General features: G+C 48.5%; 1 protein-coding gene and 1 non-coding gene across 4 annotated transcripts in view; both read left to right on the forward strand.

Moving 5' to 3' along the window:
- ZNF541 (zinc finger protein 541) overlaps nt 1-15,234 on the forward strand; it is a 31,338-nt gene extending 16,104 nt beyond the window's left edge. For 2 of the 3 annotated variants that reach the window (XM_007535644.2, XM_060176556.1), the window contains 12 exons: nt 117-175; nt 507-666; nt 821-994; nt 3,389-3,710; nt 4,669-4,732; nt 5,235-5,377; nt 5,680-5,783; nt 7,586-7,661; nt 8,044-8,132; nt 13,608-13,748; nt 13,899-14,083; nt 14,523-15,234. In XM_007535644.2, the coding sequence (XP_007535706.1) occupies nt 117-175; nt 507-666; nt 821-994; nt 3,389-3,710; nt 4,669-4,732; nt 5,235-5,377; nt 5,680-5,783; nt 7,586-7,661; nt 8,044-8,132; nt 13,608-13,748; nt 13,899-14,083; nt 14,523-14,694 (1,689 nt within the window). In that variant the 3' untranslated portion in view covers nt 14,695-15,234. Of the gene's footprint in view, nt 1-116; nt 176-506; nt 667-820; nt 995-3,388; nt 3,711-4,668; nt 4,733-5,234; nt 5,378-5,679; nt 5,784-7,585; nt 7,662-8,043; nt 8,133-13,607; nt 13,749-13,898; nt 14,084-14,522 lie in introns of those variants that run through there. The other variant, XM_060176565.1, reaches the window with a different exon arrangement.
- A 1,214-nt stretch (nt 15,235-16,448) lies between these two features.
- Nucleotides 16,449-16,574, forward strand: LOC132537389 (small Cajal body-specific RNA 23). Its single transcript, XR_009548826.1, has one exon. It is a non-coding gene; the product is annotated as a small Cajal body-specific RNA 23 (non-coding RNA).
- Nucleotides 16,575-17,864: the final 1,290 nt, after the last annotated feature.

A 17,864-nucleotide genomic window follows, 5' to 3' on the forward strand; every position in this document is an offset into this window, starting at 1 on the left:
ATCCAGTATCACAAAGAATGAACACCTGTGTGTTTTTCCCCACGAGTCTTATAGTTGTAGCTTTGGCACACCTTGCTTCTGCAGTGCTCTTCACTCAGGTTCACTCTCATCTTCAGGGAGGAAATATCTACAGACTCCCCCATTCAATAAAGGAGGACAATGTGCCAGGTGGATGGTGAGTTGGGAAATCCCACCCCTCCCTGAAGCTCCGCCCCTAGACTTCCGGCCCACTCTTGGCCTTTCAGTGCGGGCTCTGAGTGAGCCCCGGGGCCCTGGATGAGAGGCTGGGGTGCCATCTCTGTGTCTTAGTGCTCATCTGGTACTGTCAATGGGTCAGACCTAAAAACAGGAGCCCAGGAAGTGGCTCAGTGGCTATAGCACAGCCCTTAGCACACCTGAGGTTCCGGGTTCGAGCCTCATGAATGGCACCATGGACAGTGGAGGGGTGTTGTGGTGTGTCTCTCCTCCCATTTTCCCTTTCCCGCCTGCCCTGTGTCTCCCCACAGTAGCCAGCCCAATGGGGGCGCTCCCGACTGGGCAGAGCCGAGGAGCACCTACGTCTGCAAGAACTGCAGCCAGATGTTTTACACGGAGAAGGGGCTGAGCAGCCACATGTGTTTTCACAACGACCAGTGGCCATCCCCCCGGGGGAAGCAGGAGCAGCAGGTGAAGGGTGCAGCGGGAGGTTCTGCGCATGCGTAAGACCTGGCCGGCTTTTGGGGGAAGGAGGTGGATGGCGTTCATCCCAAGGGGCTCGCCGGGGGAGGACTGCACCGCTGCCCGACCCTCAAGAGCCGAGCCGCGCCTTCCCTGCCTTCAGGCTTTCGGGTCGGAGTTTTGTAAGCCGCCGAGACAGGCGCCAAGGCCAGAGGGGAGCCGGCAGAGCCCCCCGGGAGCCAGGAAGGCCTCAGACAGCACAGCCACCGCCTCCCACATGATCCCCATGTCGGTACCTGTGACCCCGGCTCACCGGCCCCTGGGGAGCACGGCCAAGGTGGGTGCCCGTTAGTCACTTAATAGTGACTTGCAAGATTCTATGATGACCGGGGTATATAATTCCACACCTCTCCCACCACCAAAGCCTTGTGCCCCAAACCCCTTCCAACAGTGACCACCATAGTTCTCCCAAGATCATCTCTCAGTTCTCTATTCCACTTGTGAGTAAAATCATCACATAGCTGTCCTTCACTTCCTTCCTTCCTTCACTAATCATAATCAGTGCCAGTCCCATCCACTTAGTCGCAAAGAACATTATAGTTTAACTTCTGAGTACTCCATTATGTCTCATAACTTTCTCTTTGTATTTACAAGACTCAGGTTAGTGACTTTTATTTCATTGTTAAAAGCGTTTTTCCCTCCTAACTCTTAAGTGTTCTTCATAGAGTTTCTCCCCCTCCATGATAGTTTGCACTTTAAATCAGGAAAACAAGGCACACACCAGAGAAGCATGTGGGACATTTGAGCAAAGATGACTAACTGTGTGTGGAAGCTGATACCCATTTTTACTCACTTCTAAGACCCTGCTTTCACTTCCTTTCTAAGCTACACAATACACCTGATACAACTTCCAGGTGTCCTTCCTTTCTCCTCTTTTCTCTCAGGTAAGGGAAATAGCACCTGACTTCTCTAGGTGTTCTCCAGATTCTCTTACTGCTTAGTGATGGGGCAAAAACAAAGGTTCCTGTTCACAAAAGTTCCAGGTCCTGGTGGAACTTGGGTTCAGAACCCTCTGGTTATATTCCGCTAACATTTCCTTCTCTGGAATTACGGACTAAATTTTTTTAAGTTGTAGAAGGAAGGAGTTCTGGCTTTTGTAATAGTTTCTCCACTGGGTGTGGGGAGTTGGCCAGTCAATTCAAACTCCCAGTCTGTCTCTGTCTTTCCCTAGTAATGTAGGGATCTGGAGAGTTGAAGTTCCAGGACATCTGCCCAGGGAGGCCGGGATGGAATCATAGTAGTATCTGGAACTTGGTGGCCCACTACTCCCTCCACTGCCTGTGGAAACCACACATAGAACCCTGGCCATACACTGAAACAAACCCCCACTCCACAAGAACACGAGTACCATGCCCTGGTGGCATTCATTGAGCTTCCCTCATGCTGTGCAGTGCTGTGGACTGCCCTAACCCCGTCTCCTGCGCCTCACAGTCATGGGGGCTGAGAGGGGGAGGGACTGTCCCCAGATAGGGGTGAGGCAAAGTAAGCAAGGTTAAGGGCCAGTAGAAAGGGCTGTGAAAGCCCCCAAAACTCAGCCTGAGGAGACCATGGAGGACTCCCCTGGAGGAGAGATATTGGAGGTGGAGGAGGAAGACTGGCAGGGAGATGGAGAGAGCGTGTGGAGGTGATAAAGGGGAGTATTGTAAGTTTAAGGCATCTGTCTCTTTTTTTTTTCTAAAGATTTATTAATGAGAGAGAGAGTGGGAGGGGGCATTTCAGAGCATCACTCTGGCAAATGCAGCTTTGGGGACTGAACCCAGGATCCAAAGCTTTGAAGACAAAGCTTTAGCAACTGAACCACCTTCTGTCTCTTCAGCCTGTGCTAGGGGCCCCTTCAGAGAGGCCTGTGCAGGCCTTGAGTCAGAGCACGTGGATACAAAGGTCCCACACTACTCCACTGATGGAACCCAATGTTTGTCTCTCAGCATTTGTCTTAATGTTGAAGAGAATTTTTTTTTTAATTTTTATATTTATTTTCCCTTTTGTTGCCCTTGTTTTTATTGTTGTAGTTATTGATGTCATCGTTGTTAGTTGGACAGAGAGAAATGGAGAGAGGAGGGGAAGACAGAGAGGGGGAGAGAAAGATAGACACCTGCAGACCTGCTTCACCGCTTGTGAAGCGACTCCCCTGCAGGTGGGGATCCGGGGGCTCAAACTAGGCTCCTTATGCTGGTCCTTGCACTTCGTGCCACGTGCACTTAACCTGCTGCGCTACCGCCAACTTCCTGAAGAGAATGTTTTTAAACAGAGCCTTGTTTATTTTCACAACAGAGCGAGACACCAGAGCACCACTTAGCTCTAGCATATGATTGTACCCAGTATGGAACCTAGGGCCTCAGATGTGAAAGCTACTGCACTGATCTCCCTGGTGCTGATGGGAACATATCTTCATTTTGTCACCCTGTGTCTTAGGCCTCACTTCCAAGGGATGGGCAGTCTAGCAGTTGAGGCTGGCCTCTCCAGAGTAAAAAAAAAAAAATCATGTCCCAGGGCCTCTCCCTATGGATGTGGGTGCTGAGAGAGCTCTAGCTCAGGACGGATCTGGCTGAGCCTCACACACCATTCGTACCATGCCTCCCTGGGCCCGTTTCCTGGTTCATCCAGGAGATGCGCCTTGTGAAGGCAGCCTCCAGTGACCCTCCATCTTGCTGTGAATGCTCTCCTTCCACAGGGACAGGAGAAGGACAGGGAGGAGAGAGACAACAAGGAGAGCCAGCACAGAAAGCGGAAGAAACGTCCCCCGACCAGGTCCATGCTCATCCCCCCGCCACCATCCACCACGTTCCAGGAGCCAGGTCCTGGGGGCCACCAGAGCTGCCTAAGGTCCCCTGTGTTCCTAGTGGACTGCCTCCTCCAGGGCTTGTTCCAGTGCTCTCCTTACACGCCGCCTCCCATGCTCAGCCCCATCCGAGAAGGCTCGGGGCTCTATTTCAACACTCTCTGCTCCACATCCATGCAGGCTGGGCCTGACAAGCTGCTCAGCGCTGTGCTGGGTGAGTGAGGCCAGGGTTGGGTGCTGCCTCTGGGGGCTGCTCACTTCATCTGGGAGTACTTGGTCCAGCCAGGTTGCCTGTCCTGGGGCTGTGCCTGGCCTGCAGGTCCTGTGATTCAGGAGTGTCCCAGGGCCAACTGGGATCACAGTTGACACCACTATACAGATAGACACCACTTAACCTGACTGTCCTTCTTCTTGCCATATATGTATTTTATATTTGTTACTTATTTTTTAAATTTCTTTATTGGGGGATTAATGTTTTACATTCAACAGTAAATACAATAGTTTGTATATGCATAACATTTCTCAGTTTTCAACACAACAGTACAACCCCCGCTAGGTCCTCTGTCATCTGTTTTGGACCTGTACTCTCCCTCCCCCCTCCCCAGAGTCTTTTACTTTGGTGCAATACCCATGTTACTTATTTTTTGATAGAACAGAGAGAAATTGAGAGGGGGATGGGAGATAGGGAGAGAGAAAGAGACACACCTGCAGCCCTGCCTTCCCCCCTGCAGATGGAGAGCAGGGACTTGAATCCAGGTCCTTGTTCATAGTAACGTGTGTTCATAGTATAGCCAGCTGCACCACTGCCTGGTTCCCTGCCTTATAAATCTTTTTTTTTTTTTTATGCCAAGGAATGAACCTAGGGCTGTGCACATGCATGAGGTCCCTGAGCTGCTTCCCTAGCCCAATACTGAGTCTTTCGATTTTAAAAAGGATTTATTGTGCTTATTTCATTTCTGAGAGACTGAGAAGGAAGGCAGATCACTTTTCTGGGCCGTGCAGTGTCAGAATGGAACCAGGAGCCACAAGTGTGCAAGTTCTGCACTCTCACACCCCACCCTCTTAAAACACCCACCTGTGGCTGCTCTGTGAAACCAGGCAGAAGGGCCCAACTTCAGTCCGAGTGTCACTACTGCTCAGTCTTCCCATGACTTGTGTCCTGTGTGTTCTAGACCAAGTGGAAGGCTCCTTTGGCATCTGCATGGTGAAGGATGACACCAAGATCAGCATTGAGCCGTGAGTCAGGATGGGCTTAGGACCCTGGGGGACTATCTAAGGCCAGTTGTATGCAGGGGCTCCCTCCTCAGCAGAGGGTGAGGCCAAGTTCCAGATTCTCTTGGAACAGAAGCATGGGTCTCATCGAGTGAATATGACAGATCCCCCCAATATTCCTCCTGTCCAGGTGAACCACAATTGGCCAAGTGGCACAGAATGCCCAGGACCCCAGGGTTCTAGGTGGAATGGGTGACTCAGTGTGGCTATAGAATGCGGGTCCACATTGGTGGCCTGAGCTTGCCTGGCCTCACACCTCCAGACAGCCACCAGAGACCAGAATCCTGGAGACAGAAAGCCAGGGGTGGGGGGGGGGGGCTCTTGGGGGGGGGATTCCTAAGTTGCATATACATGTGGTGGGGTGGAGGAGCATCTGAAAGGGCTCAGAGCCCCCCCCCCCATCTCACTTCCATGCTCACCCCATCTGCGTGTCTCTGCTCATCTATGTGTTGGTGGCCTGTTCTAGACATATCAATATTGGGAGTCGGTTCCAGGCGGAGATCCCCGAGCTGCAGGAGCGCGGGCTGGCGGGCTGCGAGCCGCACGTGGCCTCACTGGTCTGGAAGCCGTGGGGGGACATGATGACCAACCCAGAGACACAGGACCGAGGTGGTTAGGGCGTGGGGCATTTCTCCTCTCAGTTCTCAGCTGAGCCAAGAATTAGGTCTTCCTGGGGCAGCTGGCTCTTAGCCTGTGTGGTGGGGAGGCACCTCTCTCCCCATTTCTGTTCTTGCCCTACACCCACTAGGCTACCCAGAGCAGGTGCCCTTCCTCCTTGTCCTTGGCTTCCCTCATCCAGCCTGTAACTGAGGTGGTGCAGGGTGGGGGAGCACCACTTCTGCACTGGAGGGAGCCTCCTCCTGGCCCTCGCTGACACCCTGTGTCTCCTCTTTCACCCTTGCTGACTATAGTGACCGAGCTCTGCAATGTGGCATGTTCCAGCGTCATGCCAGGAGGTGGCACCAATCTGGAGCTTGCCCTGCACTGCCTGCACGAGGCCCAGGGTAGTGTTCAGGTGAGGTGCCTGGATGCCCGCCTGGGGTTATGGATACAGGTCCTGGGCCTGGGCCTGGGCCTTGGCTGCACAGCTGAGCTGCCCAGCCTTACCCCCCCAATGACCTGTGGGCTTAGACCATTAGTTATTTATCCAGGCCAGGAACTAAGGGTCAGGGTTCCTCCAAGTAGTCTTGGGGTTCTGGGGAGTGGGACCCCCAGAAGTCCTGCTGAGTCCTGTTTTAACCTGATTGATTTGTGGAGCTTGATCTTTCTGACCAAATTCCCACATGTGAAAACCTCTGATGCAGCTGAAATGCCTCCACCTACCACAGGGAGTCTCCTCACACTTCTGAGGTTTAGAGAATCACTTAGGATGTTGGATGTGGCTCAGTGGGCAGAGTGCATGCCTTACCATGTGTAAGGTCTTGGGTTGGGGCCCCAGCAGTACATGGCAGCACCATGGGTAGCACCAGAGAAGCTTCATGGATGGTGGAACAGTGGTGGAGTGTCTCTCTAAAAACTAGCATAAAAACTGGCTTGGGGAGACACAATGAGACAAATGAGCCCTTGTGTTCATTCCCTTGCACCACTTAAGAATAAATAAATCAGTACATAAACAAGAGGCTGGGGTGGTGGTGCACCCATTGAGAACATGTTACCATGTGCAAGAACCTAGGTTCAAGTCCCTGTCCCTATCAAGCTTCACAAGGGGTGAAGCAGTTCTGCAGGTGTCTCTTGCTCTCTCCCTCTCTGGCTCCTTTCCTCTCTCAATTTCCCTCTGTCCTGTCAAATAATTTTTTTAAAAAGTAAACAAAACTTAAGTACTGAGTCTTGCTATGCAGTAAGTACAATGGGACCATGGGCAAGGGCTTTCGAGAATGCCGGGGCTTGTCCCACAACTGATTCACATTCTGTTCCTTCAAGAAAATCCTGGGACAAGGGACTAGCTCAGCCTGTTAGAGTGTAGCCCTTACATGTGTGAGGCCTGAGGTTCCACCCCTGGCACCACAGAGCTGAGCATTGTCTCTAGACTCTCTCCTAAAAATAAATGAATATATTGTTTTCAAGAAGAAAGGAAAAAGGGCCTGGTGGTTATGCACCTGGTTAAGTGCTCATGTTGCCATGTTCAAGGACCTGTGTTCAAGCCCCAGTCCCCACCTGCAGGGGGAAAGCTTCACTGCTGAAGCAGTATTACAGCTGTCTCTCCCTCTCTCTCCTTCTCTATCCCCCCTCCCTCTTCAATTTCTCTGTTCCATTAACTTTAATAAATAATTTTTAAAAGAATCACTCTGAAGGGAAGGCTGGTAGGATTTCTAGAGGGTGTGAAGGAGTGAAGATTGGCATCTTCCTGTCAGTGTCCACTTTGTTGTTTATTTGTTTATGAGAGAGGGGGCCAGGAAGAGGAAAGAGAACCAGGGCATCATGCTGGCACATTCGATGCCAGGGATTAAACTTAGGACCTCATGCTTGTGAGTCTAATGCCTAACCCACCATACTACCTCCTGAGCAGCAGTATCCACTGTCCACCTTTTTTTCCCTCTAGGGTTGTTATCACTGGGGCTTGGTGCTGTCACTACCCACTGCTCCTGGCAGCTATTTTTTCCATGTTATTGGACAGGACAGTGAGAAATTAAGAGAGGAGGGGAGATAGAGAGAAAAAAAGATAGACACCTGTAGACCTGCTTCACTGCTTTCGAATCGTCCCCCTGCAGGTGGGGCGCCAGGGACTTGAACCCAGATCCTTGTGCAGGTCTGTGCATTTAGTACTATGTGTGCTTAACCAGGTGCACCACTGCCCGGCCCCCTCCACTCTTATTCTAGGTTGCCCTGGAGACCCTCTTACTCCAAGGACCCCAGAAGCCTCGGACTCACCCCCTCGCTGATTATCGGTATACAGGTGACTGGAGTGAGGTGCCAGGATAGAGGGCTGTTGGCTGGGCAGAGATCCCCAGGGACCCATCAGCTCCCATGACCGGCTCCACCATGCCTATGGGTGCTGTGTTAGAGGCTTTGCCCACCATGCTAGAAGGGCCTATCTTATCCCTTATTCCTCCTTTCACAGCAGTTTCCTTCTGGCCTCTATCCAGCCAGAAAAGGGAGGTCACAGAGGTCTTGAAAGAGACATGTGTTAACTGGTGGTAACCTCGGTTGGGTAGTGGGGGCTAAAGCCTGAAGGGGCCTAGCAGGCTGCTGTGCTCAGAAAAGGCTGCACCCCAACCCTACTAGGGCCCCAGAAAGACTGGGAGACACCCCTCTTGGCTGTTTCCTCTCCCTGTTAGGTTCGGACATCTGGACTCCCCTGGAGAAGCGGCTGTTTAAGAAGGCATTCTGTGCCCACAAGAAGGACTTTTACTTGATCCAGAAAACGGTAAGGTGGGCAGGCTGGTTAGACAAGACTTCACCCTACATAGCTGAGCTAGAGCCAAATGCTCCACGCTGTCCACAGTCAACAGCTTATGATTCTGTGTTTTTTTTTTTTTTTTAATTTCCTCCAGGGTTATCACAGGGGCTTGGTGTCTGCACGGCAAATTCACTGTTCCTGGTGGCCATTTTTCCTTTTTTATTTGTTTTTTTAATTAGTACAGAGAGAAATTTAGAGGAGTGGGAGGAGATAGAGAAGGAGAGACGGAGACCTGCTTCTGTGCAGACCTGCTTCACCACAAATGAAGCTTCCCCACCCCCCTGCAAGTGTGAAGCAGGGGTTTAAACTCAGGTCCTTGCAGCTAGCTAGCTAGAACTGAGACCAGGTTGATTTTTTTTTTTTATTCAGAGAGAGAGATAGAGTTGAAAAGAGATCATAGCACCTCCCATGTGAGGCTGAGGCTTGGCCCTGGCTTGTGTGCTGGGCAGTGCAGTGGGCTGACTCTATAGCATAGTAGTTTGAGTGTTAAAATCCTTTGCTGCTGGCAGGATAGAATAATGGCTATGCAAAAAAGACTTTTCTACTTGAGGCTGCAAATCTAAGCCAGAGCTGAGAAATACTCTGGTAAAAGTAGTAGTAGTAGTAATAGTAATAGTAGTAGTAGTAGTAATAATAATAATCAAACCTTGGGAGAATCACTTCAGTTTCCAATAGAGGGAATGAGGACACAGAACTCTTGTGGTAGGAATGGTGTGGAATTATACTCCTGTTATTTTAAATTTTGTAAATCAATATTAAATTACTAATAAAAAACTGAAAACTGAAAAAAGGGAAATGAAGTATAACAATTGTTGACTAGTTTGAAAGAATTGTTGGTTCAATGGAAAAAATGATGACACTAATAATAAGCTTCTGCTATGAAAAGTTCCCAGCAGAGAAATGAGTTCCATGCTCAAAGCAGAGCCTCCGGCGTTCCTTGAAGCTCATAGTCCCACTTTATTCCTCTAATGCAGGGGGATTATCATAAGTGCTTCATGGATGATTGATACCAGTGAGTGGCCTCCCTAGCCCAGACCATTTCCCTTCTCAGTACAGGGCTGGGGTGGGGATGGGAACCTTAGCACCTGTCCATCCTTCATAAAGTTTTCTTGGTTCTTGCTGTCCTTGGTGCTCCCATGTGGTGCTGGGGCTTAAACCCAGGCTCCTGCTTTCTAGGCCATGTGCTCTGCTGGGTGAGCTAACTTCCAGCCCTTTAAAACTTAACTTGTTTGTTTATTTATGAGACAGAGGAGAAGGAGGGGGAGAGAGAACCAGATCCAAAGCATCACTGACACATGTGATGCTACGGTTTGAACTTGGGACATCAAGCTTTAGAGAAAGATCCAATGCTTTACACTTGCGTCATTTCCTGGGCTATTCCTTCTCTCTCCCTCTCTCCATCTCTGTCTCTGTCTCTGTCTCTCTCTCAATGGGTATACAGAGGCAGTGAAAGAAACCATAGCCTTAAACCTTTCTTCAGTGTGGTGGGGGCCAGACTTGAACCTGGGTTAGGTACATGGCAAAGCTACACACTATCCAAATGAATTAATTCACCACCAGCCCCTACTTTTAAAAATTCAACACCAGGGAATGAATTTAGGACCTATGTGTAGGTGATAACAACGCTGGGTGGCCTCCTAGGCCCAATCTTTATTTATTTATTTATTTATTTATTTATTTATTTGCTTGTTTGTTTATTTTTGCCTTCAGGGTTATTGCTGGGGCTTGGTGCCTGCACTACAAATCCACTGCTCCTGGAGGCCATTTTCCCCCTTTTGTTGCCCTTGTTGTTTATCATTGTTGTTACTGTTATTGTTATTGTTGTCATTGTTGTTGGATAAGACAGTGAGAAATCAAGAGAGAAGGGGAAGACAGAAAGGGAGAGAAAGGTAGACACCTGCAGACCTGTTTTACCACTCGTGAGGTGACCCCCCTGCAAGTGGGGAGCCAGGGGCTCGAACTGGTATCCTTATGCTGGTCCTTGCACTTTGCACCATGTGCACTTAACCCGCTGCGCTACCGCCTGGCCCCGAGCACAATCCTTTTATTTAAGTTTTTTCTGAGAGGGAGATACAGGAGAGATACTATAGGAGTGTTACACCATTCATAGAGTTCCCTGGGTGCCCTCCATGGTGCTTCCATGTGGTTTTGGGGCTCAAACTCAGGGCCCCCCCAATGGCAAGGTGCTTGATCTCACTGAGCCACTTCCCAGACCCCCTACCTGATATCATTTTACAGAAGGAGGGAATGTTAATCATTTTAACATTTCACTGTGCCACTTTGCTAGCAACAAATCTTTTCACCTACTCTACAAGAATATTTCTGGACATTCCTTTTGCTAAGTATAGAATCCCAGCTCAACAGATCTCCTGCCTCCGGCAATTTACAGATGTCCTACTCTCTTCTTGCTCTTTCTATTTCAGTTGCTAGACTTACTGAGGCTCTTGTCTTTGCTCCTCTGTTTATAACTTCCCTTCTCTTCCCCCTGTGTGGCTGATTGATTTTCTTTTCATTGAGGATTTTGAGCAACTCATTGGAATGCACTCTGGTGTGATTTTCTTTCTTTTTTTTTCTAGTGCTTGGGCTTTTTGTTTTTGTTTTTTTGATTCTTGATTTATAGTGTTTGTTAAACTTGGGACATTTGAGGTCTACCTTCCTCATTATTCCTTCTGTCCCTCTTACCCCCACTCTAAGCCTCCCCTTCCTAATGTAATTAGTTACTCTAAAAGTTGCCCCACAGCTCAGTGCTGTGCTTTCTTTCTGATTGATCTCTCTCCTCTGTGTGTTTCATTCTGGGTGGTTCCTGGTGCCCTATCTTCCAAGTCACTAATCTTTTCTTCTGCAGTGTCGAACCCACCATCTATCCCATGTGGTGAATTTTCATCCCACTTCAGTTGCTACCTCCAAAAGTTGTACCTGAGTCTTTCACATGCCTTCTGTGTTGCTGATTGTTTAGCAGGCATTATGCAGTGGCACCAGCTTTGAATGTCTCCCTGTAGATGTTAACATCCATGTCTGCTCTGGGTTTATTTGGACAGATTTATTTAAATATTTTTATTTATTATTGGATAGAAATTGAGGTGGGGGAGATAAAGAGGGAGAGAGCCAGAGAGACACCTGCTTCAGCACTCACGAAGCTTTCCCCCTAGGTCCTTGAACCTGGGTCCTGGCCCTCTGTATTGTGAGCACTTAACCAGATGCACCACCACTTGTCCCTGTTTTGGACAGACTGATCAGCCTCATTACAGGCCATCTGTCCTGCTTCTTGCATACCTGCTCATTATTAGTTGGATTCTGAGCATGGTGAATTTGAGCTTGTGGGATGCTGGATTCTTTTAGCCTCATGAATACAGCTAACTTACTTCCTAGAGTGATGTTACTTGGGAATAACATTCCTTTGGGGTATTTCTTTAAGAATATTTTAAGGATTTATTTTATTGATAAGACAGAGAAATGAGAGAAGGGAGATAGAATGAGAAAGAAAAAGATACCTGCAGACCTGCTTCACGGCTTGTGAAGTAGCCCCCTTGCAAGGGGGGACTAGGGGCCTGAACCTGGATCCTTGCACATGGGAATATGTGTGTTCAATTAGTGTCCCATACCCCACCCCAGCTCCTAGAATATTTCAGATGGGTGAAAACAGCTTTTCTGGCTCAACCATACTTGATAGTGAAGGAAAGACTCTTCTCATTGCTTTGCCCATGCGCTGGGTCCTGAGGTTTCCCACCTTGGCTCACAGAAGCAGACAGATACAATTCCCTCTGATGCTTCTAGAAAGTTCTTTGCCAGCATTGGGTCATCTGATGTGCATGCGCTGGCCAGCACTTTGTAAATGCTTGAGGCGCATTCTTTCTAGGTCTTGGGGTTTTGTTCTATGAAGCTCCTTCCTCTGAACTTGGTCCTATAGACTCAAGCCACCTGCTCTCCTCTAGTGCTCAGCTCCATTTCAACTCAGACAGTCTGCCTGGATCCCTCTCCTGGGGCTGTGGCCTGGAAACTCTTGTAGGTTAGTAAGTTGGAACAGTGGTAACTTATTTTCTGTTTCTCAGAAAGGCATTAAGTGATGCCAAGAATTGTTACACATATTTAAAGATTTTATTTATTCATTTCATTCTTTTTATTGCTATGCATTTATTTTTAAAATATTTTTTCAGATTAACACTTTAAAAATATTTTATTTACTTAATCCTTTTGTTGCCCTTGTTGCTTTATTGTTGTAGTAATTACTGATGTCATTGTTGTTGGATAGGACAGAAATGGAGAGAGGAGGGGAAGACAGAGGGGGAGAGAAAGATAGACACCAACAGACCTGCTTTACAGCTTGTGAAGCGACTCCCCCGCAGGTGGGGAGCCGGGGGCTCCAACCGGGATCCTTCTGCGGGTCCTTGTGCTTTGTGCAACATGCGCTTAACCTGCTGTGCTACTGCCCAACTCTCTAACACTTTTTTTTTTTTTAACCAGGGCACTACATAGCTCTGGTTTATGGTGGTGCTGAGGATTGAACCTGCAACTTTAGAGCCTCAGACATGAAAATCTTTTTGTATAACCATTATGCTATTTTCCCTGCCCTCATTCATCTATGGGGGGGGGGTGCAAGGAGAGATGGAACCAAAGGAAGTGCCAGGAATTAACCTTGGGACCTCACACACTCAAGCCCTGTGACCCAGCTCTGTGCCATCTCCCCCAGCCACTTTTGACTCTCTTTTCCTTGTTGGTTCAGAAGGTGAGTAGATTCCTGCTATTCCACCTCATTTGGGAGCAGAAGTCTTAACTTTCTACATTTTTTTCACCTTGTAATTGTTCTTAGAGGATATTCTGTTTTGATTCTTCTTTTGTGGATACATACCAAGGTGAGGAGAAAACTTGGAGAAAGTGATTTCTGGAGGAAGCACCTCCAGATATTAAATAGACAGTTTCACTTCTGGAGGAATTCTCTTGCTAGAGGGACTAAACCAACCTTTCGTGGTTCCCAAAAGTGATAGCTGATGGGATCGAGTCTCAGTGGAAAGAGGAGCCAGTAGAAGGGTCCAGTTGCTGTGCCATCAGACTGAGTCCTCAAAGCCTTCTTTGAGGTCCTTCCCTTCACACAGATGGTCCTGCCTGGCTCTTGGGTTGGCTGTGTTCTCTAACGTGTGAAGCCATTCTGCCTTCCCTAGCCCAAGGGGGATAAATACATGGCTGCCAGGTGTGGCCTTTTGCTGGGTTTTCTTCCTGTGCCTCTACTTGGGAAGGTCCCAGGATGGGCTCGCCAATCAGTGTGGCATTTAGATGTTGCTGCTTGTGATGGCTTTACTGAGACCCTTTATGGCCAGAAGAAGAGACCTCTAAGGAGCACGAGAGTGGAGGAGACCTTTGGAAGACTTTTAAACAAGCAGAGGCAAAGTCTGTCCCCTTGGGGGACAGGAGTCAAGACTCACCACCCCTTCTGTTTCCTTACACTAGATCCAGACAAAGACTGTGGCCCAGTGTGTTGAGTATTATTACATCTGGAAAAAAATGATCAAGTTTGACTGTGGCAGAGCCCCTGGGCTAGAGAAGAAGGTCAGAAGAGAGTCAGATGAGGCAGACAGAACAGAAGCAAAGGTAATGGCCTAGATTCTTACTGCCCATCCACAGGAGGGTGTGGGGGGAAGGCATGTGAAGGGGAAGGCCCAGTGGCATGGGGTCCCTGTGTCTCCCTTAGAAAGGAAGGGGATGACTGGTGCCATGAAGTCATCTTTGTCTCCTCTACAGGTCACTTGTAGCCCTCGGGAGAGACCCAGCCACCGCCCAACCCCTCCTGAGTTAAAGATCAAGACCAAGAGTTACAGGAGGGAGTCCATCCTTAACTCCAGCCCCACCTCTGGCCCCAAGCGGACCCCTGAGCCACAGGGGAGCATGGAGGGCCAGGGTGTCTTCCCCTGCAGGGAATGTGAGAGGTACCAATAAAGAGACTCCAGGGCTGGGGCAGCAGAGTTTATTGGTGCACCTTTGGGGTCTTTGTTTTCTATTATAACTACCAGCTACTTCTACATAAATGACGGAGCATGTAGGGAGACTTTTTTTTTTTTTTTTTTTTTTTTGGCTAAGTACTTAAGCACACTAAATCAGTTTAGGGCTGGGTAATATTTTACAGCCTAAGGCCATATATACTGACAGCCAACATGAGGATGGGGGATAGTAAATATTTCACAGCTCTAGTCTATGCAAACATCAAGCGGAAAGGAGAGAGACAGAGAGACATCGGTATTTGTAAATGTCTTAAGCCCTGTATTAATGCCTTTCCCTGGCCATGCTACTGCCTGCTCTCTCCCCTCCCTGGTATCCCCTCCTTTTCATTGACTGCCCCCCACACTGTGTCCTGTGCTGCCTCCCCAGGGTGTTCGACAAGATCAAGAGCCGGAACGCTCACATGAAGCGGCACCGGCTCCAAGACCACGTGGAGCCCATCGTTAGGGTCAAGTGGCCCGTGAAGCCCTTCCAGCTGAAGGAGGATGAAGAGGAGGAGGATGAGGAGATTGGAGTGGACATCGGCCCCCTTCAGTGGTGATGGGAGAAGGGGAGCAGCAGGAGGCAGGCAACCCACAGGGATGGAGACCTCCAGTTCTGTCCTGGCCCTCTCCCAGCCCTCCCAAGGCTTGGGGGCCCCCTCCTCTGTTTTCCACTCACTGTCCCCCATGGGATGGCCCCATTTGCAAGCACAGCAGCCTCTGGTCATATCAGCAGGAGGTGCACAAGTCCCTGGACCACTGTGAATGCTAGAGGCCCCATCCTCTTAGGTTAACAGTTTCTTTCCCCTTCCAGTGCCACCCTCCTGGAGCAGGTGGGCCAGGGACGGGACAAGTCTTATCTGGATAGCTCTTAGCCACAAGTTTGGGGTTCAGTTCCATTTGTTAGAGAAGGCAGGATGTTGAGAATCAGTGGCAAAAGACCTTCAGACCTCTATCTGGGGGCTCCCCTCACTCACTGGGGGGCCTCTCTTCATTCCAGATTCAGTCCCTAGTCTTGCAAATGACTTGTACATTGTTAGGTTATTTTTGTATGTGTCTACTTATAAATCTTATTAAATTCAGTTCTTGGAGCAGCTGTCCCTTGGCTCCTCTGGCCTGTTGATTCCACACAGGTATTTGAGCCCATGCTGCTCACTGGAGGCCTGGAGATGAGTGAGCCAAGCCCTCCACCCTGGAGATACCAGGGGACAGCAGTATCAGTCATTCAGCATCTGTTAAGTACTTCCTGGAACAGTACCCAGTCTGACCCACGGAGGCCAGTGATGCAGGAGGGGCAAGGCCACTGTCCTCAGGGAGCTTACACCCCAGATGCAGGAAGACAGCAGGAATAAATGAGCAGAAGGTGATGTCAGCTAATGACTGTGGCTTTTTTTTTTTTTTTTTTTTACTGTAACAGAAGGTTCAGTGTGGCTTCATGCATAGGGTGTGTGATCAGGTTTTACCTTGCATCAACATCCGTACCTTCCTGGAGTACAGGGGAGAGTGTGATGCTCTCATCCATGGGTCTTGATTTGTTTTCAGCAGCTCCAGTGATAAACCTGCATGCATGGTACCACCCAGCCATCTCCCTGGATCAGTTTTTATTCGAATTTTATTTAAAGAAGGAGAGACACCAAGACACTGCTCCACAATCCATGAACTGTGATATAGGGATTTGAGCACTGGGCTTCACACAGGGAGTACATGTACTCTATTACTAAGCTACCTCCCAGACTCTATTTATTTATTGTAAATAATAGGTTTATGAGAAAGAGGGGGAGAGAGCTAGAGCATCACTCTGGCAAACTCAGATCCTCGTGTTTGTGAGCCCATTGTGAATTCAATGCACTGTGCCACCTCCCAGACTGTTTAATTTTCTGAGCCCTGGGAGGTGGTGCAGTAGAAAGGACTCTCAGATATTAGGTCCTGAGTTCCATCTCTAGCATTGTGTGTGCCAAAGTAATGCTTTGGTTCATTCTCTCTCTCATATTTATTTATTCCCTTTTGTTGCCCTTGTTGTTTTACAGTTGTAGTTATTATTGATGTTGTTCTTGTTGGATAGGACAGAGAGAAATGGAGAGAGGAGGAGGAGACAGAGACAGAGACAGGGACAGAAAGATAGACACCTGCAGACCTGCTTCACCGCTTGTGAAGCGATGCCCCTGCAGGTGGGGAGCCAGGAGCTCGAACCGGGATCCTTATGCTGGTCCTTGCGCTTTGTGCAATGTGCACTTAACCCGCCTGACTCCCTGTGGTTCTCTCTTTATCTCCTTCTTCATCATTCCTTGATCATGAATCATAAAAATGATTTTTAGTGCTCACTGGGTCTCAGTTTCTTCCATGTGGTCCTGATCTGCCTTCCATGACTGAAAGAAATTGAACTGTTTTGGGGGGGTCTCCTGTCTAAATAGACTGGGAGATTATGGTTTTCAGTGAAACATTGAAAAAAAATATTTATTTATTTATTTTTTTTTTTTTGCGTCCAGGGTTATCGCAGGTGCTCGGTGCCTGCACTACAAATTCACTGCTCCTGGAGTCCATTTTCCCTATTTTGTTGCCCTTGTTATAGTTGTTATTGTTGTGATTGGATAGGACAGAGAGAAATTAAGAGAGGAGGGGAAGACAGAGGGGGAGCGCAAGAAAGACACCTGCTGGGGACTCAAACCAGGATCTTTAAGCTGGCCCTTGCACTTTGTGCCATGTACACTTAACCCACTGCGCTACTGCCCAGCTCCTGAAAATAAAAGATTTTTATGTGGTGTTTGGTAATAAGCCTAGGATCTTGTGCTAAACCACTTTAATGTATTTTTTCCAACTCCAGTATCACTTGATTGAAGAAATGTTGATTTGCAAGATTTTTACTGTCAGAAAGCTACATTTCCACATCTCCTGATGAAGCACTTTTTTAAAAGTGAGGAGAACCTACAGCAGTCTCCCCACCCCCCGCACCCCAATGTTCCTCATGCTCATGATACATCTGCAACCTGGGCTCATTTCTATACTGAACCCTGGGAATGGGCCACCACTATTCTAATAACTAAAGACTTTCTTATCAGGGCTCAGTAAAACCAGTTTCTCCCAAGTTTGCTGCCCCTTGATAAAAGCAAGAAGTCTGTGCCAGGAAAGAAAAAGGAAGTAGAAATGACTACTGAATCCTGTGCCAGACACAAAGTGCCATGAGGAAAAAGGGCCAAGTACTGGGGGCCAAGGTGTGATAAATGGTGGTAGGTGGACAGCCAAGGAAGGCTGTCCTGAGTAGGCTGTTGAGGTCAAGATCTGCACTCTGGCTAGTATGAGGGCCCCAATAGTGCAAGTCCTGTGCTTGTGTTCTACCACTGAGCCCCCTCCCTGGTTGGTGTAATCTGATATATGTATTAACTCTTGTTAGAGAATGTATGTAGGATCTCCTGACTGCATGATACCGCTAAGCAGCTTGCTGAGCTCAAGGTTATTCTTTAAAAATTTAAGAAAGCGAAGACACCCCAATACTACTACATTATCTAGGAGTGCCCCCAGTGCTATCCATGATGCTCCTTCCTGTACAGTGCAAAAGAGCCTCATTCACAATTAGCTGTCTCTCCAACCCTGTAACCTGAATTTTAAAATATTATATATACATAGCGAAGCCAGATGTTCACTCTGGTACATGTGAGGCCATGGCTACAACTCAGGACCTCATACTTAGCAATCCTTTGCTGTGCCACCTCCCGGGATGCTGCAATCTGTATTA

The sequence above is a fragment of the Erinaceus europaeus genome, chromosome 2 (genome assembly GCF_950295315.1).
Source record: "Erinaceus europaeus chromosome 2, mEriEur2.1, whole genome shotgun sequence".
Classification (NCBI taxonomy): Eukaryota; Metazoa; Chordata; class Mammalia; order Eulipotyphla; family Erinaceidae; genus Erinaceus; species Erinaceus europaeus.